Below are 18,849 nucleotides of genomic sequence, written 5' to 3' on the forward strand. Positions count from 1 at the left end.
ATTTGCTGTATTGCTATGTATTGTATATGTATTATCCTACTTGAGAGTATGTATTTTCCCTGGATGAAGATTAACCTTCCATTTTGAAGCCAAGCCCTCCCTCCAGTCCATCTGCCTTGGTCCAGGCCTCGGAGGTAGAGGGGGACTGCTGGACCTCTTACCCGCTCCCTCCACCACTCCCTTCTCCTTCTGTGTCATGTCTTTTTAGATTGTAAGCCCGAGGGCAGGGAACCGTCTAACTAAAAAGATTGCATGTACAGCGCTGTGTAAATTTACAGCGCTTCATAAATAAAGGTTAATAATAATAACAAAACTGCAATTTGTTTCACCCAATGTTCATTGGTTTTGTGCTACCCACCACTTCTCCATGGATACCTGCTATCCTGGAAATTTTTACACCAGAGCTGAGGACTAACAAGGTGTCATTAGTTCTCTTTTAATGGGCTGCAGAAACAAAGCAGGGAAACAAGAACAGAGCCTAAACATGTTTGTTTCCTTTTCAAGACTACTATAGAGCAAGGCTGCTATAATGAAAAGCAGGTCAGTGAGGAGAGGGGCAAAGAAAGGAGCCTATTGTTAGGCAGAGGGAGGAAAAACTATGCCTACGTAAAGAACTATGCCTATGTAAGCGCCAAAGGCAAACTCATAACTACATAAGTAGTTTCATTTCCTCTTTGCACATCTCTGTAGCTAGGTCACCTGCAGGAATACAGTGACAGTCACAGGACAAACTAGGACTCAGTGAAGATTCGAAGTTTAGGTGTAACAATAATCCAGCATTAACTCAAGCTGAGATTTATATCCAAATATTAAACTGGCCTCCAAAATACAAACATTTTAATGTTCAGTTGAATAACCCAAGGTTTAGCACATCCAAACTCAGACACTGAAATGGTGAATAGTAATCTTTCATCATAAAATTAAGACAATTTGATAGAGCTGTTACTGTAATTTGCCATTTTTAAAAAATTTAAATGATGGTTAAGTACTTTTTCTTTCCTTACAAAGTGAATTTACCAATTGGTTAATACAATGTAAATACAATATAAAATCTAAATAATAATAGAACTGAGAGAAGATTCAAGAAGGATGCTCAGAACAAACCTGCTGGGATATATGAGGATGCTCTGGCTGTATAAGTTTGTGAAAGAGAAGGCGAGCGGCATTCATATCAACCCCTGAGAATCTGCTACTAGTTCTGTAGTGATCATCATTGCTATGGAGGAAAAAAACAAACAGTAAATTTTGTTCATTATCCAATTTTAATATCTTTAACTTTTTTCATTCAACTATGTTGCTCGAGATTTTAGAATATGACACATTAGTCACTGACCTGATAGCTAAAAAACTTCCATTTAGACAGCCAGATGAGGAAAATGTTCCATCTATTTCACTATTACAAGAAAAAATAATAAACAAAGCCAATTTAATACAGTGTTTTTTTAATTAATTATTGCAGGTGACTTCAAAACCTATTGACTGATGAGAGTTGTTCCAGTTGTTTGTTGGAACCAACAAACCAATGTATTTCAATTAGTTTATTTGTTTGTTTGTCTGAAGCAATAAGCCAATGTATTTCAGTTTATTATGCTTTTGATTAAACTATTATATGCATGTTTAGAACAAAAAACAGGAGCTCCAGAAAACTCTACACAAAGCAGTGGTCAAGAAACTATAAGGTTCCTTTGCAGAATTTTACATGTCTAACATCTGTGATTATTAAATAAAGGGTGCATCCACACTGCAGAAGTAAAACAGTTTGACACCACTTTTAATTGTCATGCTACATCCTGTAGAATCCATGTATTTGAAGTTTGGTGAGATATTCAGCCTGATCTGTCTGTGAGCCTTACACACTACAAATCTCAGGATTCTGTAGGATAGAGTCATGGCAGTTAAAAGTAGTGTCAAACAAACCTTTCTGCCAGCAGAATATGCATGAAAACTATGAGATGCCTCAAGACCATGCCATACTACTAATGCAAATATCAGAAAAATCAAGCACCTTCCCATCCTTCACTGACTGACTTAAGCAGTCCTGGAAGCCCACCTCTTTAGGCAATGGGAGAAACTATACATCAAAAAACTAGGTATGGCCTTAAAATGGCTACTCCTGGGCAAATGCCCAGGAACAGAGTTATTCACAGTCAATATTTCATCTTGGTTTAATACTGAATACAATCTGTCATCACTGACTATGAGCCTGTGCAAACTGGCCAGTAAAGCCGGCTTCCGGGTGGCTTAGGGGCATGGCATTTAGATGCCGCATGACCCCAAGACATCCGGAAGCTGCCCTGGCCGACCAGACATAGGCAGCGTCCAGCCATTCCAGGGTCGAGGTGTTTACGTGCTGCACACCCCCCAAAGCAGCCAGAAGCTGCCCTGGGGCCACCAAAGGCAACCCTTTACTGGCCCAAATAGGAGTGGATCTTTTCCGCTCCTATTTGGGCTGACGTCAAGGCGGATTGGGGCCATGAAGTGTGTTTGCCATGGCTCTGGAGCAACTATCTTTGGGGGTGGCTCCAATCCGGCCTTTTGTGGCTGTCTGTTCTGTCCCTATGTTGACTAGGGCTGATGGGAGTTGTATGCCAAAAATACCAGAGCCAGAGATGTAAGCCCTTCTGCTGGACAGATCCAGGGTTATGTAACGGAAAAAAATTAAAAAAAAAAAATAATATAATGGGGCAGTCCTTACATTGCCTGCCTACATATACAATACTGATAAAAAATTCCTAGTTATATATTTCATATCTTTCCTGTTCAATTCTAAAATAAAAATGTACTGGCTATCGGAAAAAGAATTAGGCACAAGCCTTCTGCCTGGCAGAATTACCATCTGCCATCTCAGAAATCTTCCAGTAGAATGATCTGCTAAGAGAAATGTTCTGCTAGCTACAACCCACTGGCAGAAGAGTAAAAAATTGAGTGAACTGAGGAAGGAGCTGGATTATGTGAGATTCAAACAATCTCCCACCCAAGGACATAGCCACAATGTTGGCATAACATCAGCTAAGGCAACAGGTAGTTGTATCATCTCTATGCAGAGAGAGGTTTGGAAACAGCATGCTTTCAGCTGGCCTAGTATTCCCTCAATTGGCCCTTGGTTATTTTGGTCATGTCATATTATGGCCAACTTCTACATTTACAGTACATAAGATACGACTTCACCCAAATGCAGAATTTCATGACATTCACATTCAGGAAGGAAACATCAAGCCTACAACTATACTGACTATAGGATCTGCAAAAAAGGAAATAATTCTTACTTTGCTATCTCCACAGGGAGCCTCCCTGATGAGCAGTTTAGCAATCTCTGAATGAAAGCTTCATTCACAGTCCAGATTTGTTTTGAAGCATTAGGGTATCTGAAGTCATCTGCTGGTACCAAATCCTATATTTAAACAAAAAATTCCACATATTTATTAATAACAATTATTATTATTATTATTATTATTATTATTATTATTATTATTATTATTATCCTGCCTCTCTACAAAAAGCAATTGGGCCAACTTTTTAACATTGTTATACTTTAATATTTTGTATATTACTCTGTTTTATTCTCCAAGACCCTCAACATCTTGTCTTATTACTACCTTTTGCTTCCCAAATAATCTCTATGTATGCAGTTTTGACTGTTACTCTATATAACAAGCTGACAACATCATTACAAGTATGCAGATTTGGGGTGCTATCTAAGCCTGAAACAGGGCCAAAAATGCAGTCTGTGGCTGTGCCGAAGCGATTTTACACTGGAAACGTAGCAACTGCATTCACCTGGCCCTGATCTGGGCAACTGCAGCAATTTTCAACCAGGCAGGCAAAAGGAGCAGTATTTTACCACTCATTTTTGGCCTGGTTCTTTGGGGAAGATGTGGGCCCAAATCAGTTTCCCTCCGCATTCAGGGCACGCGTCATCTAAACGCTACGTCCCAAATGCACCTGGAAACTGCTTTTTTCAGCCTGTCTGTTTCGGGCCCTAGAAAGCACTTTTTCAGTACAGGTTTATACATCCATTTTATAGCTCTTCATAATATAAAGGATAAGTTGATGCAGATAAAAAAACCAATTATATCTGTACACCAGTCTCAAAGCCTGCTTAATTAGTTGGAAATAGACTGGTTTATAAAAGAAACCCACTGCTTTTGGATGTTCTAGGCCAGTGATGGCGAACCTATGGCACGCGTGCCAGAGGTGGCACTCAGAGCCCTCTCTATGGGCACACATGCTGTTGCCCTAGCACAGAATTTGCCAGAGTTTCTTATTAGAAAGCCAGAGGAACATGGCACTTTGGAATAACTAAGTAGGGTCTGGGTTACAGTTTGGGCACTCTGTCTGTAAAAGGTTCACCATCACTGTTCTAGGCATTTCAAATAAATTTATCTTATTTTATTTATTACTTTCTAATGAAATATAAACGTGTAGCTCACAGAATTGAAAACATTGGAGTGTTCCAAATGCCAACCATGAGCTTTCCATTATCAGTTAACATTAACATAATATAACAAAACTTTTCCATATGACCAACACCACATTCTAATGCAGTCTGGTACAATTTTTAGAAGTCTTATTAGTGCCTAAAGTAAACTGACATTAATCTACATCACTTGTGCATTTTTTAGAGAAAAAGGACACAAATCTAGCACTAAGTCAAAGTTGCTGTAGCCAACTTTCTTGGTTGAGCTCTAGAAACCATACTGAGTGAACAGAGAAGATAGCTTATTGATTTAAAAAATTAGATGAAGTACCTGTGGAGTAACATAATGTGAAAAACTTTGGTCTCCACCACAGAAAATCCTCTTTACACAGTAGTATTCTTCTCCATCTATAATTAAAACAAGATGATATAAATATCAAGAGGGTAATTTGAACAGAATATCATACTGGAATTGCTCTTTGTTTTGGTATTATTAAACATTTGAGAAATGTTACTTTTGCAAAAATAAAGTCAATTAATTCTAGTAGGAGCAAGTCTGAATAACATGTTTGACAACATGTACAGCAACCATCTTTTGAAAACACATTGACAAACATAGGCTTCCCACACTTATTTGACACGTTAGGGTCAAAACGCAGAAATCATCAAAATTGTGTGCTGTGGTCCCTAACCTGTAGAATAAGGAGGGAACCCTAAGACAAAGGACAATTCCCCCCCCAAAAAAAGAATCCCTGACACACATAAATAAACCCTTCCCTTAAATCCACGAGATGTATTTTCCTCTCTCTCTTCTCCATGCTCTTTCCCTTCCCCATGCTCTCCAAAGGTACAAGCTGGCTAGCCTTGCGCTAACTGGACAGAGGAATGGGGAATACTATCCTAGATCGGCTCCTTCCCTCCCTCCCTGTGTGTGTGTGTGTGTGTGTGTGTGTGTGTGCGCGCACAAGTGCACATGCCTCTGCCAGTACCATCATCCCCCCCGCCCACCCAGAGGTCAATCCACCCTCTTCACTCACCCACCATGCCACTCTGGCCACTTTCTGCTCTCTCGCATGGGGAAGGGTTGATGGGGTGGCTGCAATTACTGCATCTTTCCTTTGCCTCAGCCTGACTGCCTCCATCCCTCCATTGCAGGGAAAATTGGGGTGGGGGGGTGGGGAGATATTACCCCAGCTCCACCCACCCTATTTGTGTGTTTGTACGTGCCTCCATTCATCCCATCAGCCTCTCCACCTCCTCCCCTCCACCTCCCCTCCCCTCCACCAATCTGCTCCCTTCACTGGACTTCAGCCACATGGCTGTGGTTACAGCTGCTGCTGCTTTCCTTCATCTTGCTTACGGTAGACCTCACCTTTGCTCTTTTGACCATTTTTGATGACTTACTCTTTCTTTCTAAATTATAACCAGAAACCATTAATTCCACATGTGGTTAAAAGAGTAGACCAACACTTCATATATATGGATTCTGGGTATAACGTGAATGGTTGAAAGAGCAAATTGTTGGAAAGTAAGTTGTCAAAACACAAGGGAGGCCTGTATGATTTGACATTGTCACTGAACGCTTCTAGCCCAAAATTAAGTTTCTCCTTGTTTAACAAATGTTTTCAAAGGAAAATGGCTCATTACTGTTAAGGGGAGCAAAGATCTAGCGAAGTATAGCTATGCTACAAACAAATCCATCCTCCAAGCCATTCTCACAGTATCTCTAAAGTAGAGCTCACAGCCCTACTCCCTCCCACCAATAATATATAACTGAACTATACATGCATTTACCTGAATCCAGGGGAATCTGGCCATTATAAGGAAGCCAATTTCCTTTTACTGGGAAAGGACTTTTCCTGTTACTGGTAGATCCCATGCCTAACTGTCCATTACCTCCAAGACCAAAACAATAAATTCTTCCAGTTGAAGGAACAAATGCAGACGTGTGCTGCCTAGGTCAAATAGAAGTTAAATCCAAAAGTTAAGAAATAGAATTCTACAGTATATTGCAAAGAGCTACTCAAAATAAAAATAAGTGATATGGTTCATTTGTCACTAAACTTATATGATCACAGAGATTACTGTTTCCAAGGTAATGAAATAAAAACTGTTATGGGGCAGGGGCAGCATGGCAAAGGATAGTACTTCTGCCATCTAGTCAGCTAGATCTGAACATCATCAATGGATGTTTAGAAAGCACAAGCTTCTAAAATGACTAAGTAGCATCTCTGTCTTCTTTCCTAGTCAAGATACAGAGAAAAACAAGGACAGGAGACAGCTCCGAAGTTCCACTGTGAAAGAACTATCAGAAGAAATTATATGTCCCCTGAAAAGCATGGAGCTTGCAATCTGATAGAGCAGAAACCACATTAGCTGCCATGACTGAATGTGATGGAATTCAACTCTAAGACCATTCCCCCTCCCTTTAATTCAACATCCAAATGTAAGGGAAAAGAGAAGCAAGCAACTGTAATTAAAGTTGCATTAAAAATTACAATTGTGATCAAACAAGTATTTTAAAAAGCAACAGCATCAGAAAAGTTCTACTTGGCCGTTTTTGTTTTGTACTTCTTCTAGAACAGATTTCCAAGCTTCTAATTTTCCCCTACGTACTTTCCAAAAACAATTTTATTTAAGTAAAAAACAGTTCCAGAAACAATTAATACCTATAGCTGAAGTATTGTTACTCCACCTTTTAAAAACTGTCATTTTTGAAAGTCACAGGATTTTTATTTACTAACCTATAGCTATCTGTCCACTTACTAATCATGCTTAGAGCATACTTGATTTCTGTTTTTCAATCTAAGATGTAATATACACAAACCTGGGTCTCAACAGCAAATGCTTTGAAGCCACCAATCAACTGCTGAGTGGAGGAGCTGCATCCAGCCTTCCCATACCAAATGCACAGGCCAAATATCGGAACAATACCATTCATAATCCTCAAGTCCTGAATCCATCTTCGGGGGGGGGGGGGGGAATAGCACTCTGGTGCAACCCATTTCCCAACATCACATATGGCACGAAGAAGGAAATGGGCCATACTCTCTAAAAACTACTTGGTAACAACCATAAGGTATAAATAGATCTTACACCTTTCAAAGTTGATGAAAATTCAATAAAGTAATTTCATTCTGCATTAAGATTAATCTTACCTGCCACAGGCAATCTGTGTGACAATGTTCCCCATAAGTTCAAAAACTTTTCTTGGGTTTATCTCATGGCCAGTAGAGTTATGACCTAACTGCCCGTAGCCTCCAGCTCCAAAAGTAAACACCCCACCTTCCTAAAACAAAAAACAATCAACAAAAATGGATGTTATGAAACTTTTAAAGGAAAGAAAGAAAGAATCCCTAGAGTCTAGAGAATGATGTACTGAACAAATAGATAGTGAGCTCCTGGGTGTGCTCTTGGCTATGGGTGTGTGACGTCAGTGGTCTTTGCTCCCTCCCTTGGCTGCTGGGAAGCAAACTAGAGATGCTGAGCCTGAGCCTGCTTCCCAGTGACTTCACAATTCCTCTCTACTGGGCCCTAATCCTAGTGGCATCAAAAGATATTTAAGGGGGTCTTTGGTAAACAGAAAGTTAAGAGTCACTGGCCTAGAAAATGTTGGAGATCAAGTGTAAACACCTGAGAGACTTGCACTTTCATTTCAATTATAATGTTGGGATAAGTTAAAGAGCAGCATTTGTTGTTGCTGCTTATCAGTAATACCAGGCTGAACAACTAGAGGTATTATAAAATGTTATCTGATGTCATTTTGTCTTCAACTATAGTAACTTTATTGTCTTCACTTTCACGTTTATTTCACTAAAACCTTTAAGAACTCACAATCTCAGTAACAGTTTAAAAAAGAAGTACAAGATTTATTTCTCCACATTACTAACTGAAATAAGTGCCCAGTTTTGACACTAAAACCCATATAAATTAAATTTATGCTTGCAGGTAAATTCCAATTTTAACTACAACATATTAACGGCTGCTTAATTCAAGCAAAGTGTGTCATATTATGTTGGAAAGCACAAAATGATAAACTGTGCTCTTTGTTATTGTTGCTGTTGTGTGCCTTCAAGTAATTCCCAACTTATGGCAACCCTAAGGTGATCCTATAATGAGGTTTTCTTGGCAAAATTTGTTTGGAGGCGGGCTGCCTTTGCCTTCCCCTGAGGCTGAGAACATGTGGCTTGCCCAAGTTCACCCAGTATTTTTCATGGCAAAGGAAAATATTTTTCCTTAGCAAAAGAAGACATTCATCATTACCCAGGACTAGAACACATGCTGGATGCAAAAGAATCTGACAGGGCTTATACAGCTCTGTAGTAATATAAACACGAATTTTTCTTTCCCTTTCCCTTTGTCAACAAGTCAGTACTAATTTAGACGTTGTGGTTAAGATACTCTCAGTTTCTTTTATTCCAGTTCATAGGCATATGAAGACCAGTGCAAAACATGAATCATCAAACTGAAAAGGTTGGATGAAGACTGAAATGTGTGGTAATGGGGAAGCACTCAGAAAAATAATTGGCTGCACATCCCTCTTCAAAGGATGTAGGACTAGAACATCAAGCCCTCAGCAGTTGTGGCTTCCCATACGTGTGGAACAGCTAATCCTCCCACTGAAAGATTGCTTTCAATGAGCTATTCAAAGTTGAACCAATTTAGTAAAAAGGTTTTGCACCTTAAAGAAATCTTTTCAGGTCTACTCTAAGATTCATCATCCTGCTGATGTGGGCTGTATCTGCACTGTGGAAATTAAGCAGTTTGACATCACTTTAACTGCCATAGCTGAATGCTATGGAATTCTGGGAATTGTAGTTTTGTGAGACATTTAGCCTTCTCTGTCAGAGAGATCTGGTTTCACAACAAACCACAATTCCCAGAATTACATAGCACTGAGCCATGGCAGTTAAAGTAGTATCAAACTGGATTATTCCTGAAGTGCAGATGCGGCCATGGAAGCCACCAGCCACCACTGGCCATCAGTCCTTTTCTTCCTCCTCCTCACCTTTATTTATATCCTGACTTTTCCTCAAGACTGGGACTCAAGACAGCTTACACATTAAAAAGATCACAATTTAAAAATACCAAAAGCCAACATTATGACATAATTAAGCATAGTAAGGTTCTTAATCAGGCACAACCTTTGGAGTTGAGCTTCAAGAAAATGCTCAAAAGTTTTTGCTAAACAGTGTTTGAAGATAACCCCACTTCTCCTGCATTTCCCAACTGGGAAAAATGTAAGATGCAATGAAGCCAGTTTGTGACAGATACATGAGGCTTGGAAATGTCCCTAGAGTGTGAGGCTCAGCTGGGACTTTGCCCATATCTTCTCCAATTAGGCAGAATGTGGCACAAGCAAAGGTACTCAATTTATCAGCCAGAGACATGATCACCTCAAGGACAGAGCCAAGACCCCTGATGGCACCCAGCTCAGATTGCCCATGCCTAGATTACAAAGACCAGATCAAATGAAGGACAATCACAACAGGAATATTAGTTTGACTGAACTTGACTCCTTTCAGCTCCAGTCCTAGCATTACTGACTGATAAACCCTGCACTGCTGAAGCAGCTGGTTTAAAAGTAAAAGCTATCAAGAGCTACTATGTCCCTTATTTTTAATCCCCAACCCTAAACTCAAAATGAACAGCAGAAAAGGTACAGCCAATCTGAACATAAAATCAGCAATAAACTAATTGAGGCATGACACCGTTTTTCTAGTACAATCAGCCCTCCATATCCACAGATTTTTTTAATGCACAAATTCAAGCATCCATTGCTTGAAAGTATTTGAAAAATATATAAATTCCAAAGAGCAAGCCTTGATTTTGCCATTTTATATAAGGGATAGCATTTTACTATGCCACTGTACTTAATGGCACTTGAGTATCCACAGATTTTGTTATCCATGGGGGGCCCTGGAACCAAACCCCACTGGATACCAAGGGCCCACAGTATTGTACCTTTGTAAGAGCTGCTGTATGATCTTCTCCACAGGAGATGTAAACGATTTTTTGTGATCTTAGTGACTTAAGAAGATTTGGAACATATCTGTCTGGAAATAATAATAGTTCAGTTACATGTAATATACATTCTGTAACCAATTACACACATGCTTTTTAAAAGATTCAACTACTGAAAGAAAAAGATCCTGTTGAGTAACTATGTCAGTGTAGATGGCTTGAGGAACACTCCTAGAGCTGCAGGGAAAATGCTTAGGGCATGGGAAAATGCTGGAGGAAAACATTTGAGGGAACGAGGCAGCATAGAAAGATAGTCAATATTATCAGTGGGAGGGAAAGACTGCCAGCTATGAGCAGACAATTCCTCCAAAACGTGCCTTCCAGGGGTGTCTGTTCAAGGAACCCAGGTGCTCTGGTAAAGTTAGCATGACAATCACCCATCCTATGACACAAGTCAGCCTTCTCAGATAGCATGATTTCAAGGACTCCTCCTTGTAAGGCAGGCATCAGAGGAACAGTAAGCATCTCCTCTTATCAAGGATATCTCTGCCTTCCTTCCCAGCTACCATGTGACTTTGGAAAAAGTACTATGACTGGTGAAATTGGCTGTTATGCAAGCAGACTGTACTAGCTATTTTCTGACCGTAGTTTAGCTATCACTATTTTATAAAGGCACTTTGTTACATTATGATGAATGAAATTCCACAGAACATAATGTACAGAGCAGATGAACACCACATTGAGAGTGAGAGTCATTTCAGCAACCTTCTATGATTTAGCAGGCTTTCAATACAAGAGATCTGTTCAGAAGTGAGCAAGAAGCATATTCTATCTTTTTTTATAAAAAGCAACCAACAGTATTATCTTTAAAATTAAAGGAAAGCATTATTGAATACTTACCATTTTCATCATTAAGACCAAGTTGACCAAATTTGTTACGCCCCCACCCAAAGACAGCTCCAGAAAGTGTAAGTGCAAAGCTATGTGCCCCGCCAGCTGCAATTTGTCCAAACGGTATTCCTAATAAAGATTTAATCAGTTGTGGAGAAGTCTGCTTTTTATAGTCGTAACCTAAACCTAGTTGACCATGTTTGTTCTGGCCCCAGGAAAACACTTCACTTCCTGTTGGAGAAAAATAAAAGATACCCATTTCAGATTGTAATAATTTGTGTCATTTTAAGATTCCAATGATTCCATTAGTTTACATTACAGAATTCAAACAGGAACAAGAAAGATTCAGCAAAATCCAAAATACTCCAGAACTGAATACACAAATGTGCTACTGGAATTAATTGTCATAACAGGGCAGACAATTTATAGGAGTTAATGAGTTAACAACATCATGATTACCATAAATGTATATACAGTGTGCCTTTGTTTTACGCAGGGGATCTGTTCCGGCCCCCCCCCCCCCCGCGGCCGCAGAAAACAAAAAACACGTATGCTCGAGCCCCATTGCAAGTAATGGGGCTTGTGCTCGCAGCGACGCGCGTGCACCACAGGAGCACACACCATTGTTTCTTCCGGCGCATGGCGTCAAAAAAAGCAGCATATAATGTGCCCATGTATGATGTGGGCGTACTGTACAAAGACATCTAACTGAACCCCATCACTCAAAAAGCTATAATTTAAGGGAAATTTATAAAACCTTTCTTTTTCCATTTCAAATCTGAAGTACACACTCACTGAATAGGCCAGCAGTAAAAGAACTAGAAATGTATAAGAAAGAAGTTCTAGTGGGAAACACAACAAAAATGCAAAAGTGAAGAAACTTTTAAATATTACCGGGAGGGGGGACATAATACCGTTGCTGTTCAACCTTCATTTCCTTAACAAAACCAAAACTATAAGAGACATCATGTTTTACTGCACGGGGTCTTTTAGTGTAGCTTTTATTAACAGTGCAACATATTTTAAAATTAAAAAGAATTTACGTATTTTGAAATTACATAGAATACTACACCAACAACCCAGAGAGACTGATTACCTTTGGATAATGCAAGTGAGTGATAGTAGCCACAGGCAACTTGCACTATTTGGACATCTGACAAGCTTTTAATGTTTCTAGGGAAATAAGAAATAATTAGACTAAGCATGTGAAGTTAGTCAAACGCATCTCTAGATTGCAGCCACTGACTGTGACCTGGAAGTCTGCATGCTCTAGATCTGGATACTGGGATTCAGCAATTCATTTTTCCTCCCCTAGGTCACAGTACTAAATCTTCAAAGTACTTTTTAAATTGTCCTAGGTATCAGAAAGAGAAGGAACTGCTGAGGAAAACCAGTGCAAACACTACTGCAGCAGATGCAAAGCATCTTGCTACCTCAGGACCACTGTCTAATCTAGTAATTGAACTAAAAGAAAAGTCATTAGAGAACAAGGGTATTATACAAATACTGTATATGCTCAACTATAAGTCAACCTCATATATAAGTCGAGGGCAGGTGTTGGGCGCAAAACTATGGATTTTGATATGACTCATGGATAAGTCGAGGGCAAAATGTAGGCGCATGTAACAAAGGATCTAAAGGATGAAAGAAAGGAAAACAATGCCAAAGAATTTAGCAAATTCTAGCAGGCATAACTGCGCTCATGCTAAAGACTGGATAGATGAGAGAAAGGAGGAAGGGGAATCAGTGTTCCATGATAGCTTACGCTCTTGCCTTTTACAAGGGGATGGTTCCGTTTTTAAAAAAATAAGAGTTAAAGTACAGTACTTACATTGACCCATAGATAAGTCGACTCAGTTTTTCAGCCAAAATTTCTAGACATATACATGAGTATATACAGTAAATGTTTAGAAGACATCAGTATTACATTGTAGAGTTTTTAGACTGATACAAAGACTTGCTACTGCAATAATGATGTTACTGCTATGTGATGAAAAACAAGTGATACGCTTAAAGGTACAGGTACCAGGCAGCTACAAAAAATTCTAAGCATAAGCACAGAACAGATCAAATTACTCTCTTGGAGATGCTGAAATATACATGCCTCTCTATTATATGAAAATAAAAATCCAGTGTAGTCATTTGAGGCACAAAAAATTATTTGGAAAAAATGCTACATCTTAGATTATATTATTTATACAATTTCAAGAAGTGCTCGTACTTAACATACATTAATTAACTAAGCTTTACAACAATGCTGTAATACAGGCATATAATATCCAGTATTATTTTTATATGAAATTTAATGGCTAAGGGGTGAAGCATGTGGCCAACCTGGAGGCCGCTCCAGCCACACTCATCCCCTGATCAGCATGGGGCCATGGTGACTGGCCACAGTGGTCCTGAGGCTGACCACAGCCCCAAACGGATTGTGGCCAAGGAGCGCTGTTTTTGCACTCCTTTTTCCGGCGGCCCCAAGCCAGCATCCGGCCATTCTGAATGCACACGTCATGTGCATGCTCCACCCCCAAAGCAGCCGGAAGCCATACTATCTTGCTAATGTGTTTCAGGCCTAAGACTGAGAAGGAGAGGACTGTCTGCATGGGTAATGGCTATAAGACTTGAACCAGGGGTTTTTCAGTTCAACTATTACATTACAACAGCTCTCAAGAACAAATAGATGTAGAATATTTAGTACAAAATTGTACCTGACAAAATTCTAAATGTGCAAAGATGGCACAATAACATTTTGAGAGGGGGAGGGGGGTTTCAACAAATTATAAAATAAGAATTTTTTAAAGAGGTTAATTTTTTAAAATCGTTTTTTATCATTTAGATTTACCTGGGTACTCTGATATATTCCTCGGTTCCAGGCAAGCCAAGCTGTCCTTCTGCAGCAAAACCCCAAGCATAGACTTGACCCTTGTCATTTAATGCTAGCGTGTGGGCTTCTCCACATGAAACAGCTACAATATTTTGAGCATCTAGGGCACCAACCTGTTCTGTAAACAATGGAGGGAGGGGGCATAATTTGAAAGTTTTGTCACCCAAATATTTCCAGGATATTAACCACAGCTGAAACAGCAGAAACAGTGAACGTTCAAGCAGATCAGATCTCTCTTATGTTAGCTAGAGATTCTTCGATTCATTATCCCACAACTTGCCCACAATGTATCTCTCTTTGTTGTTATTATTAACCACCCTCAAGTCAATCTTGACTCATGGCTGCCCTGCGGATGAGACATCTCTAAGACTCCTTATCCTCCACTACTTTCCTCAGTTCTTGCAATTCATACCTATTGTCTCCTTAATAGAGTCCACCCATCTAGCATGTGGTCTTCTACTCTTCCCTTCCACATTTCCTAGCATTATAGTCCTTTTCTAATGAGTCGTGTCTTCTCATGACATGGCCAAAGTAAGACAGCCTCAGTTTAACCATCTTGGCTTCCAGGGAACTCTTAGACCTGATCTGTTCTAGGAACCATTTATTTGGATTTTTTGTTTGTTTGTTTGTTCACAGTATCCTCAGCACTCTTCTCCAGCACCACATCTGAAATGAATTTATTTTCTTTTTATTCGTTTTCTTAATTGTCCAGCTTTCACATCCATACATAGTATTTGTGTTTAACGCAGTTTATTTATTTCTTTTTTATCCTAATGAAGAAAGATCTGTAACGTTCCATCCAAAGTAGAAACAGCTGCTGAGAGACATAATTTTACTCATAAAAAGCGAATGGGCTAATTTTTCTCCATAGTGTTAACAGTCCCAGTTTAATTTGTGGAGCCCCAAAGGTGTCAGAACAAATATGGGAGATCTTAATCACAGATTTCTTAAATCACATCTAATTGTACCCTGGATGGAATTAAATCTAATTGAGAGCTAAAACATATGGAGTAAAACAATTTCTAGAAATCTTTCTTTATATTATCTATATCTGAAGAAGATGTGTTGATATCCACAAACACTTATACTGAAATAAACCAGTTAGTCTCCAAGAGTCTGCTGGATTCCATTACACACACATCCTTCTTACCATTTTATAACGAGATTTTGTACTTGTGAACAGTTAAATAGGGGAGGGGGGAACTATGTAAGACTCAAAATGACAAAACAAAACAAACAGCTTCATTTATATACCGTTTCATACTGAACTAACAGCATCTAAGCAGTTTACAACTGTAAGCTATTTGCCCCCAACAGTCTGGGTACTCATTTTAGCGACCTTGGAAAGATGCAAGCCTGAGTCAAGCTTAAGCCCTTTTGCTGGTATTGAACTCGCAACCTATTTTGGTTTTGAGTAAGTGGCTGCAGTACAGGCATTTAACCACTTCACCATCAGGGCTCCAATAATACGTATCAATTGTGGTTTTTCCTTCAAAATTCATACAGTTGATCACCTGTGAAAAATAAAACTATTGTTCAAGTTTATATTAAAGAGAAAGTGAGTTTTAAGCATATGGAGGTTCTTTATATCTTTTAATCCTTTCATGTTTTTAATTTTTAAAAATTGTTTTAACTATGCTATGTTTTTAATTGTTATGTATCAATATTATTGGTATTATTTGATTATTTTAACTTTTATAATTACTGTAATGTTTTTGTTCTATCTCTTTAAAATTATTGTAAGCCACCTTGAATTCTATTTTGGGAGAAAGACCGGATATACATCTAATAAAATAAATTAATTAATAATATACTTGACAGTAAAAATGTTTAAAGCACAGTCTACTATCTCTGAGTTCAAATTACATTTCAAAAAAATATCCAGAACACAGAGAAACATTTAAAAAAAGTAGTAAAGTTGCAGTTCTGATATGTCTTAGATAAGATTCTGCAAATATGTTTTAAAAACATGACATTCTATGCATAAATATTTTTTTCAAAAGGAAACGTTAAAAGCTCTATCAAAAGAACTTGGGTGTTTTTTAACTACCCTGACTCAACACATTAACCATATGTATTCACACACATAAAACCAACTTTCAAATATGGTACTAAAGCTATAGAATCTCAACAAGACACTGGTTTTTTGCACTTACCTGGTCTTTTTCTGGATTTTTCATGTCCTAATTGTCCCAAGTCATTACATCCACATGTATAGACAGTCCCATCATCCAGGACAAACACAGTGTGCCTTAGTCCACAACCTACATCTTGAACCTTTTTATTCAGGAAAAAGTTGCACCTTCTAGGTTCTAAAACAACTTCTTCATCAATGCCGCCCAAGCCAAGCTGTCCAAAAGAAGCATTTCCCCAACATAACATGTTGCCAGCCCTCTTGATGACTTGCCAGCTGCAGCATTCAAAGATAATCTTCCAACATCACTGTTATGGGGGAAAATAAATTAGCTTTAGTATACAGGATTAGAATACATTAAAATAAAATGGCAAGAATGTCATATTTCATTATAAGAAACCTGTTACTTCAGAACTGTAAAAAATTCTGTCTTCAAATATGATTGCTGTACTGAAATACAAAAAGTTTTAATTTTAAATAACTTTTCTGCAAGAGTTACTGTTTTTTTAATCTCAGAATATTAAAACTGTCAATATTCCTGATAGCATATCACTAATTTGTTTCTTTTAGAAATAGGTTATGATACAAAGAACTAGCATCTGAATTATATATTAAATCAACTGTGATGACAGAATAACAAGCTTTAGCATTTCCAACCTAATGAGAAATCTATGTAAGTAAAACATGTGCTAGCCTAAACATAAAGCTGTTGTAAAATATAGTCTAAATCCAGTTGTTAATCTTAATTAGAGTAGGCCCACTAAGTCAATGAGAACTTGGTAAACCAACACAAATGTAAGTTCCACCGATATAATGGGTGTACACTAGTTGGCAATAACAATTGCATATAGGCAAATTTAATATATCTGAACCACCTGAAAGGTTGTGGTTACAGATGAAAATATTGTAGCAATTTTTAAAAAAACTATTAAACTATTAATAACAATAAAAACTTTGGTCTACAAAATTAAAACATAAACCAATAAAATGTTGTATAAATATTACATACTGCAATTAACTAAAACAGTAACATTAAAATACAAATAAATTAAAATACAAATCAACAATGAAAGTGACAGGTTAATGCCAGAAAACTTAAAATATAAAATATGGGCCAGCATCAGTTAAAAGCAAACTGAAACAGCCACATTCATTGACTGGTGGGCAAAAGCAGCTTTGTTAAGCTTTTGGCACAAATAATAGAAGAATCTTGTATCACTTTAAAGACAAAGACATTTCATTTGGCATAAAAAATGCAGCTGATTAAGGGGACTGGACTCTTTTGCCAAACCTGGGATTGTCTACTTATGCAGGGCAAAGCTGTATGTGTCAAAACGTTTATTACCGTTGTTTTTCATACAGAGGAATTTCCCTCCATTTTTTTGCCATTGAAACAGGTTGTGAAATCAAAGATGTGCTTGCTGTAGAAGGCTAGGATTAGGCACGTGCCTATTTTGCCTATACTGTATAACTGCTCTTCTGCCAGCCAATTTCAGAGATCTGGTAACAGAGCCGTCTGATGAAAACTACTCTGCTGGTTAACATCTTTGAGCAGAACAGCCAAAAAGAAGCAGAGAATGTTTGAGAGCCACAGAAGATCCACGTTATACCATATCTAAATGTCTTCCAGCTCAGAGACACAGCCACAGTGCCAACATTTATGTTACTCTTGGGAGTGGACAATCCTAATTCCTGACATCCCTAAACTGGGAGTGGTTTGGAATCAAAATAGCTTCAGCTGACCTCAAGCTGGATCAGTTGGCCTTTGGTCATCTCCTGAAGTCAGGATAGAACTTCACAACTGTATTTCTTATTCCTGATTAATGTAATCAAAACAATACAAGTTTGAAAGCATGTATGTCCATCTTCTCAAACGTCAGCATGTACACTTAAACAAGGTTACCTGTACCTGCAGAATACACGTCTTAGGTTAGACAGAATATTCTTATCGACAGACCCAACCAGAACATTACGTTGTAGCCACCAGAATGCATTAAATACTGAAATCACCGAAAGGGGCAGAGGGGGATTAGCAAGAAGACATGAGACTGTTAGAAAATTCATGATAAGTCTAGTTTAAAGACCATAATGAAGATCTTACTTAACACTGGTGGGGTAAAAATCTTGTCAGCATAAGGGAGCAATGTCCTAAAGACACCAGATCCTGTCTGATCTTGGAAGCTAAATAGAGTCAGTTCTGGTTAGTAGTTAGATGGGGTACTGCAAGGAATACCAGTTCCTGAACACTATATTTTAGAGGAAGGAACTGGCAAAACCACCACTGAGTATTTCTTGCCTACGAAAATCTTATGACATTCATGAGTCACCATAAATAGACAGGCAACTTGAAGGTACACACACATACAAAATCCATATTCGGAAGCTGCAAACTTCTGACTGTGCAACAACATCCTGGATACCTGTTTGCATGGGCACTAAGATCTGCTGTATGATCAGTTTAATTCAAAAAGATCCTAGCCACTGTTTTAACCAGCAATGCAACTTCACTTCACATTAACAAAAGGTACTGTCAATGTAACAATTATTTTTTTCTGGACA

The 18,849-nt window shown here is 38.4% G+C and overlaps 2 protein-coding genes across 13 annotated transcripts in view; one reads left to right on the plus strand and one right to left on the minus strand.

The window, feature by feature from the left end:
• TET1 (tet methylcytosine dioxygenase 1) overlaps positions 1 to 18,849 on the plus strand; it is a 646,721-nt gene that overhangs the window by 206,596 nt on the left and 421,276 nt on the right. The gene's annotated exons all lie outside the window — the stretch shown is intronic.
• HERC4 (HECT and RLD domain containing E3 ubiquitin protein ligase 4) overlaps positions 1 to 18,849 on the minus strand; it is a 59,301-nt gene that overhangs the window by 34,276 nt on the left and 6,176 nt on the right. For 8 of the 12 annotated variants that reach the window (XR_006103006.1, XR_006103007.1, XR_006103009.1 and 5 more), the window contains exons 3-14: positions 18,034 to 18,106; positions 16,313 to 16,598; positions 14,115 to 14,274; positions 12,369 to 12,445; positions 11,282 to 11,503; positions 10,382 to 10,473; positions 7,576 to 7,706; positions 6,212 to 6,372; positions 4,749 to 4,825; positions 3,267 to 3,391; positions 1,334 to 1,393; positions 1,105 to 1,216 (exon numbers count right to left, since the gene is read on the minus strand). Coding sequence is in view for 8 of the 12 variants with exons in the window: in XM_042459344.1 (XP_042315278.1) it covers positions 1,105 to 1,216; positions 1,334 to 1,393; positions 3,267 to 3,391; positions 4,749 to 4,825; positions 6,212 to 6,372; positions 7,576 to 7,706; positions 10,382 to 10,473; positions 11,282 to 11,503; positions 12,369 to 12,445; positions 14,115 to 14,274; positions 16,313 to 16,538 (1,443 nt within the window). In the remaining 4 variants the exon portion in view is untranslated. Of the gene's footprint in view, positions 1 to 1,104; positions 1,217 to 1,333; positions 1,394 to 3,266; positions 3,392 to 4,748; positions 4,826 to 6,211; positions 6,373 to 7,575; positions 7,707 to 10,381; positions 10,474 to 11,281; positions 11,504 to 12,368; positions 12,446 to 14,114; positions 14,275 to 16,312; positions 16,599 to 18,033; positions 18,200 to 18,849 lie in introns of all 12 variants that reach the window. The other 4 variants (XM_042459346.1, XM_042459348.1, XM_042459345.1 and 1 more) reach the window with 3 other exon arrangements.

This window comes from Sceloporus undulatus, chromosome 3 (assembly GCF_019175285.1).
Source record: "Sceloporus undulatus isolate JIND9_A2432 ecotype Alabama chromosome 3, SceUnd_v1.1, whole genome shotgun sequence".
NCBI lineage: Eukaryota > Metazoa > Chordata > Lepidosauria > Squamata > Phrynosomatidae > Sceloporus > Sceloporus undulatus.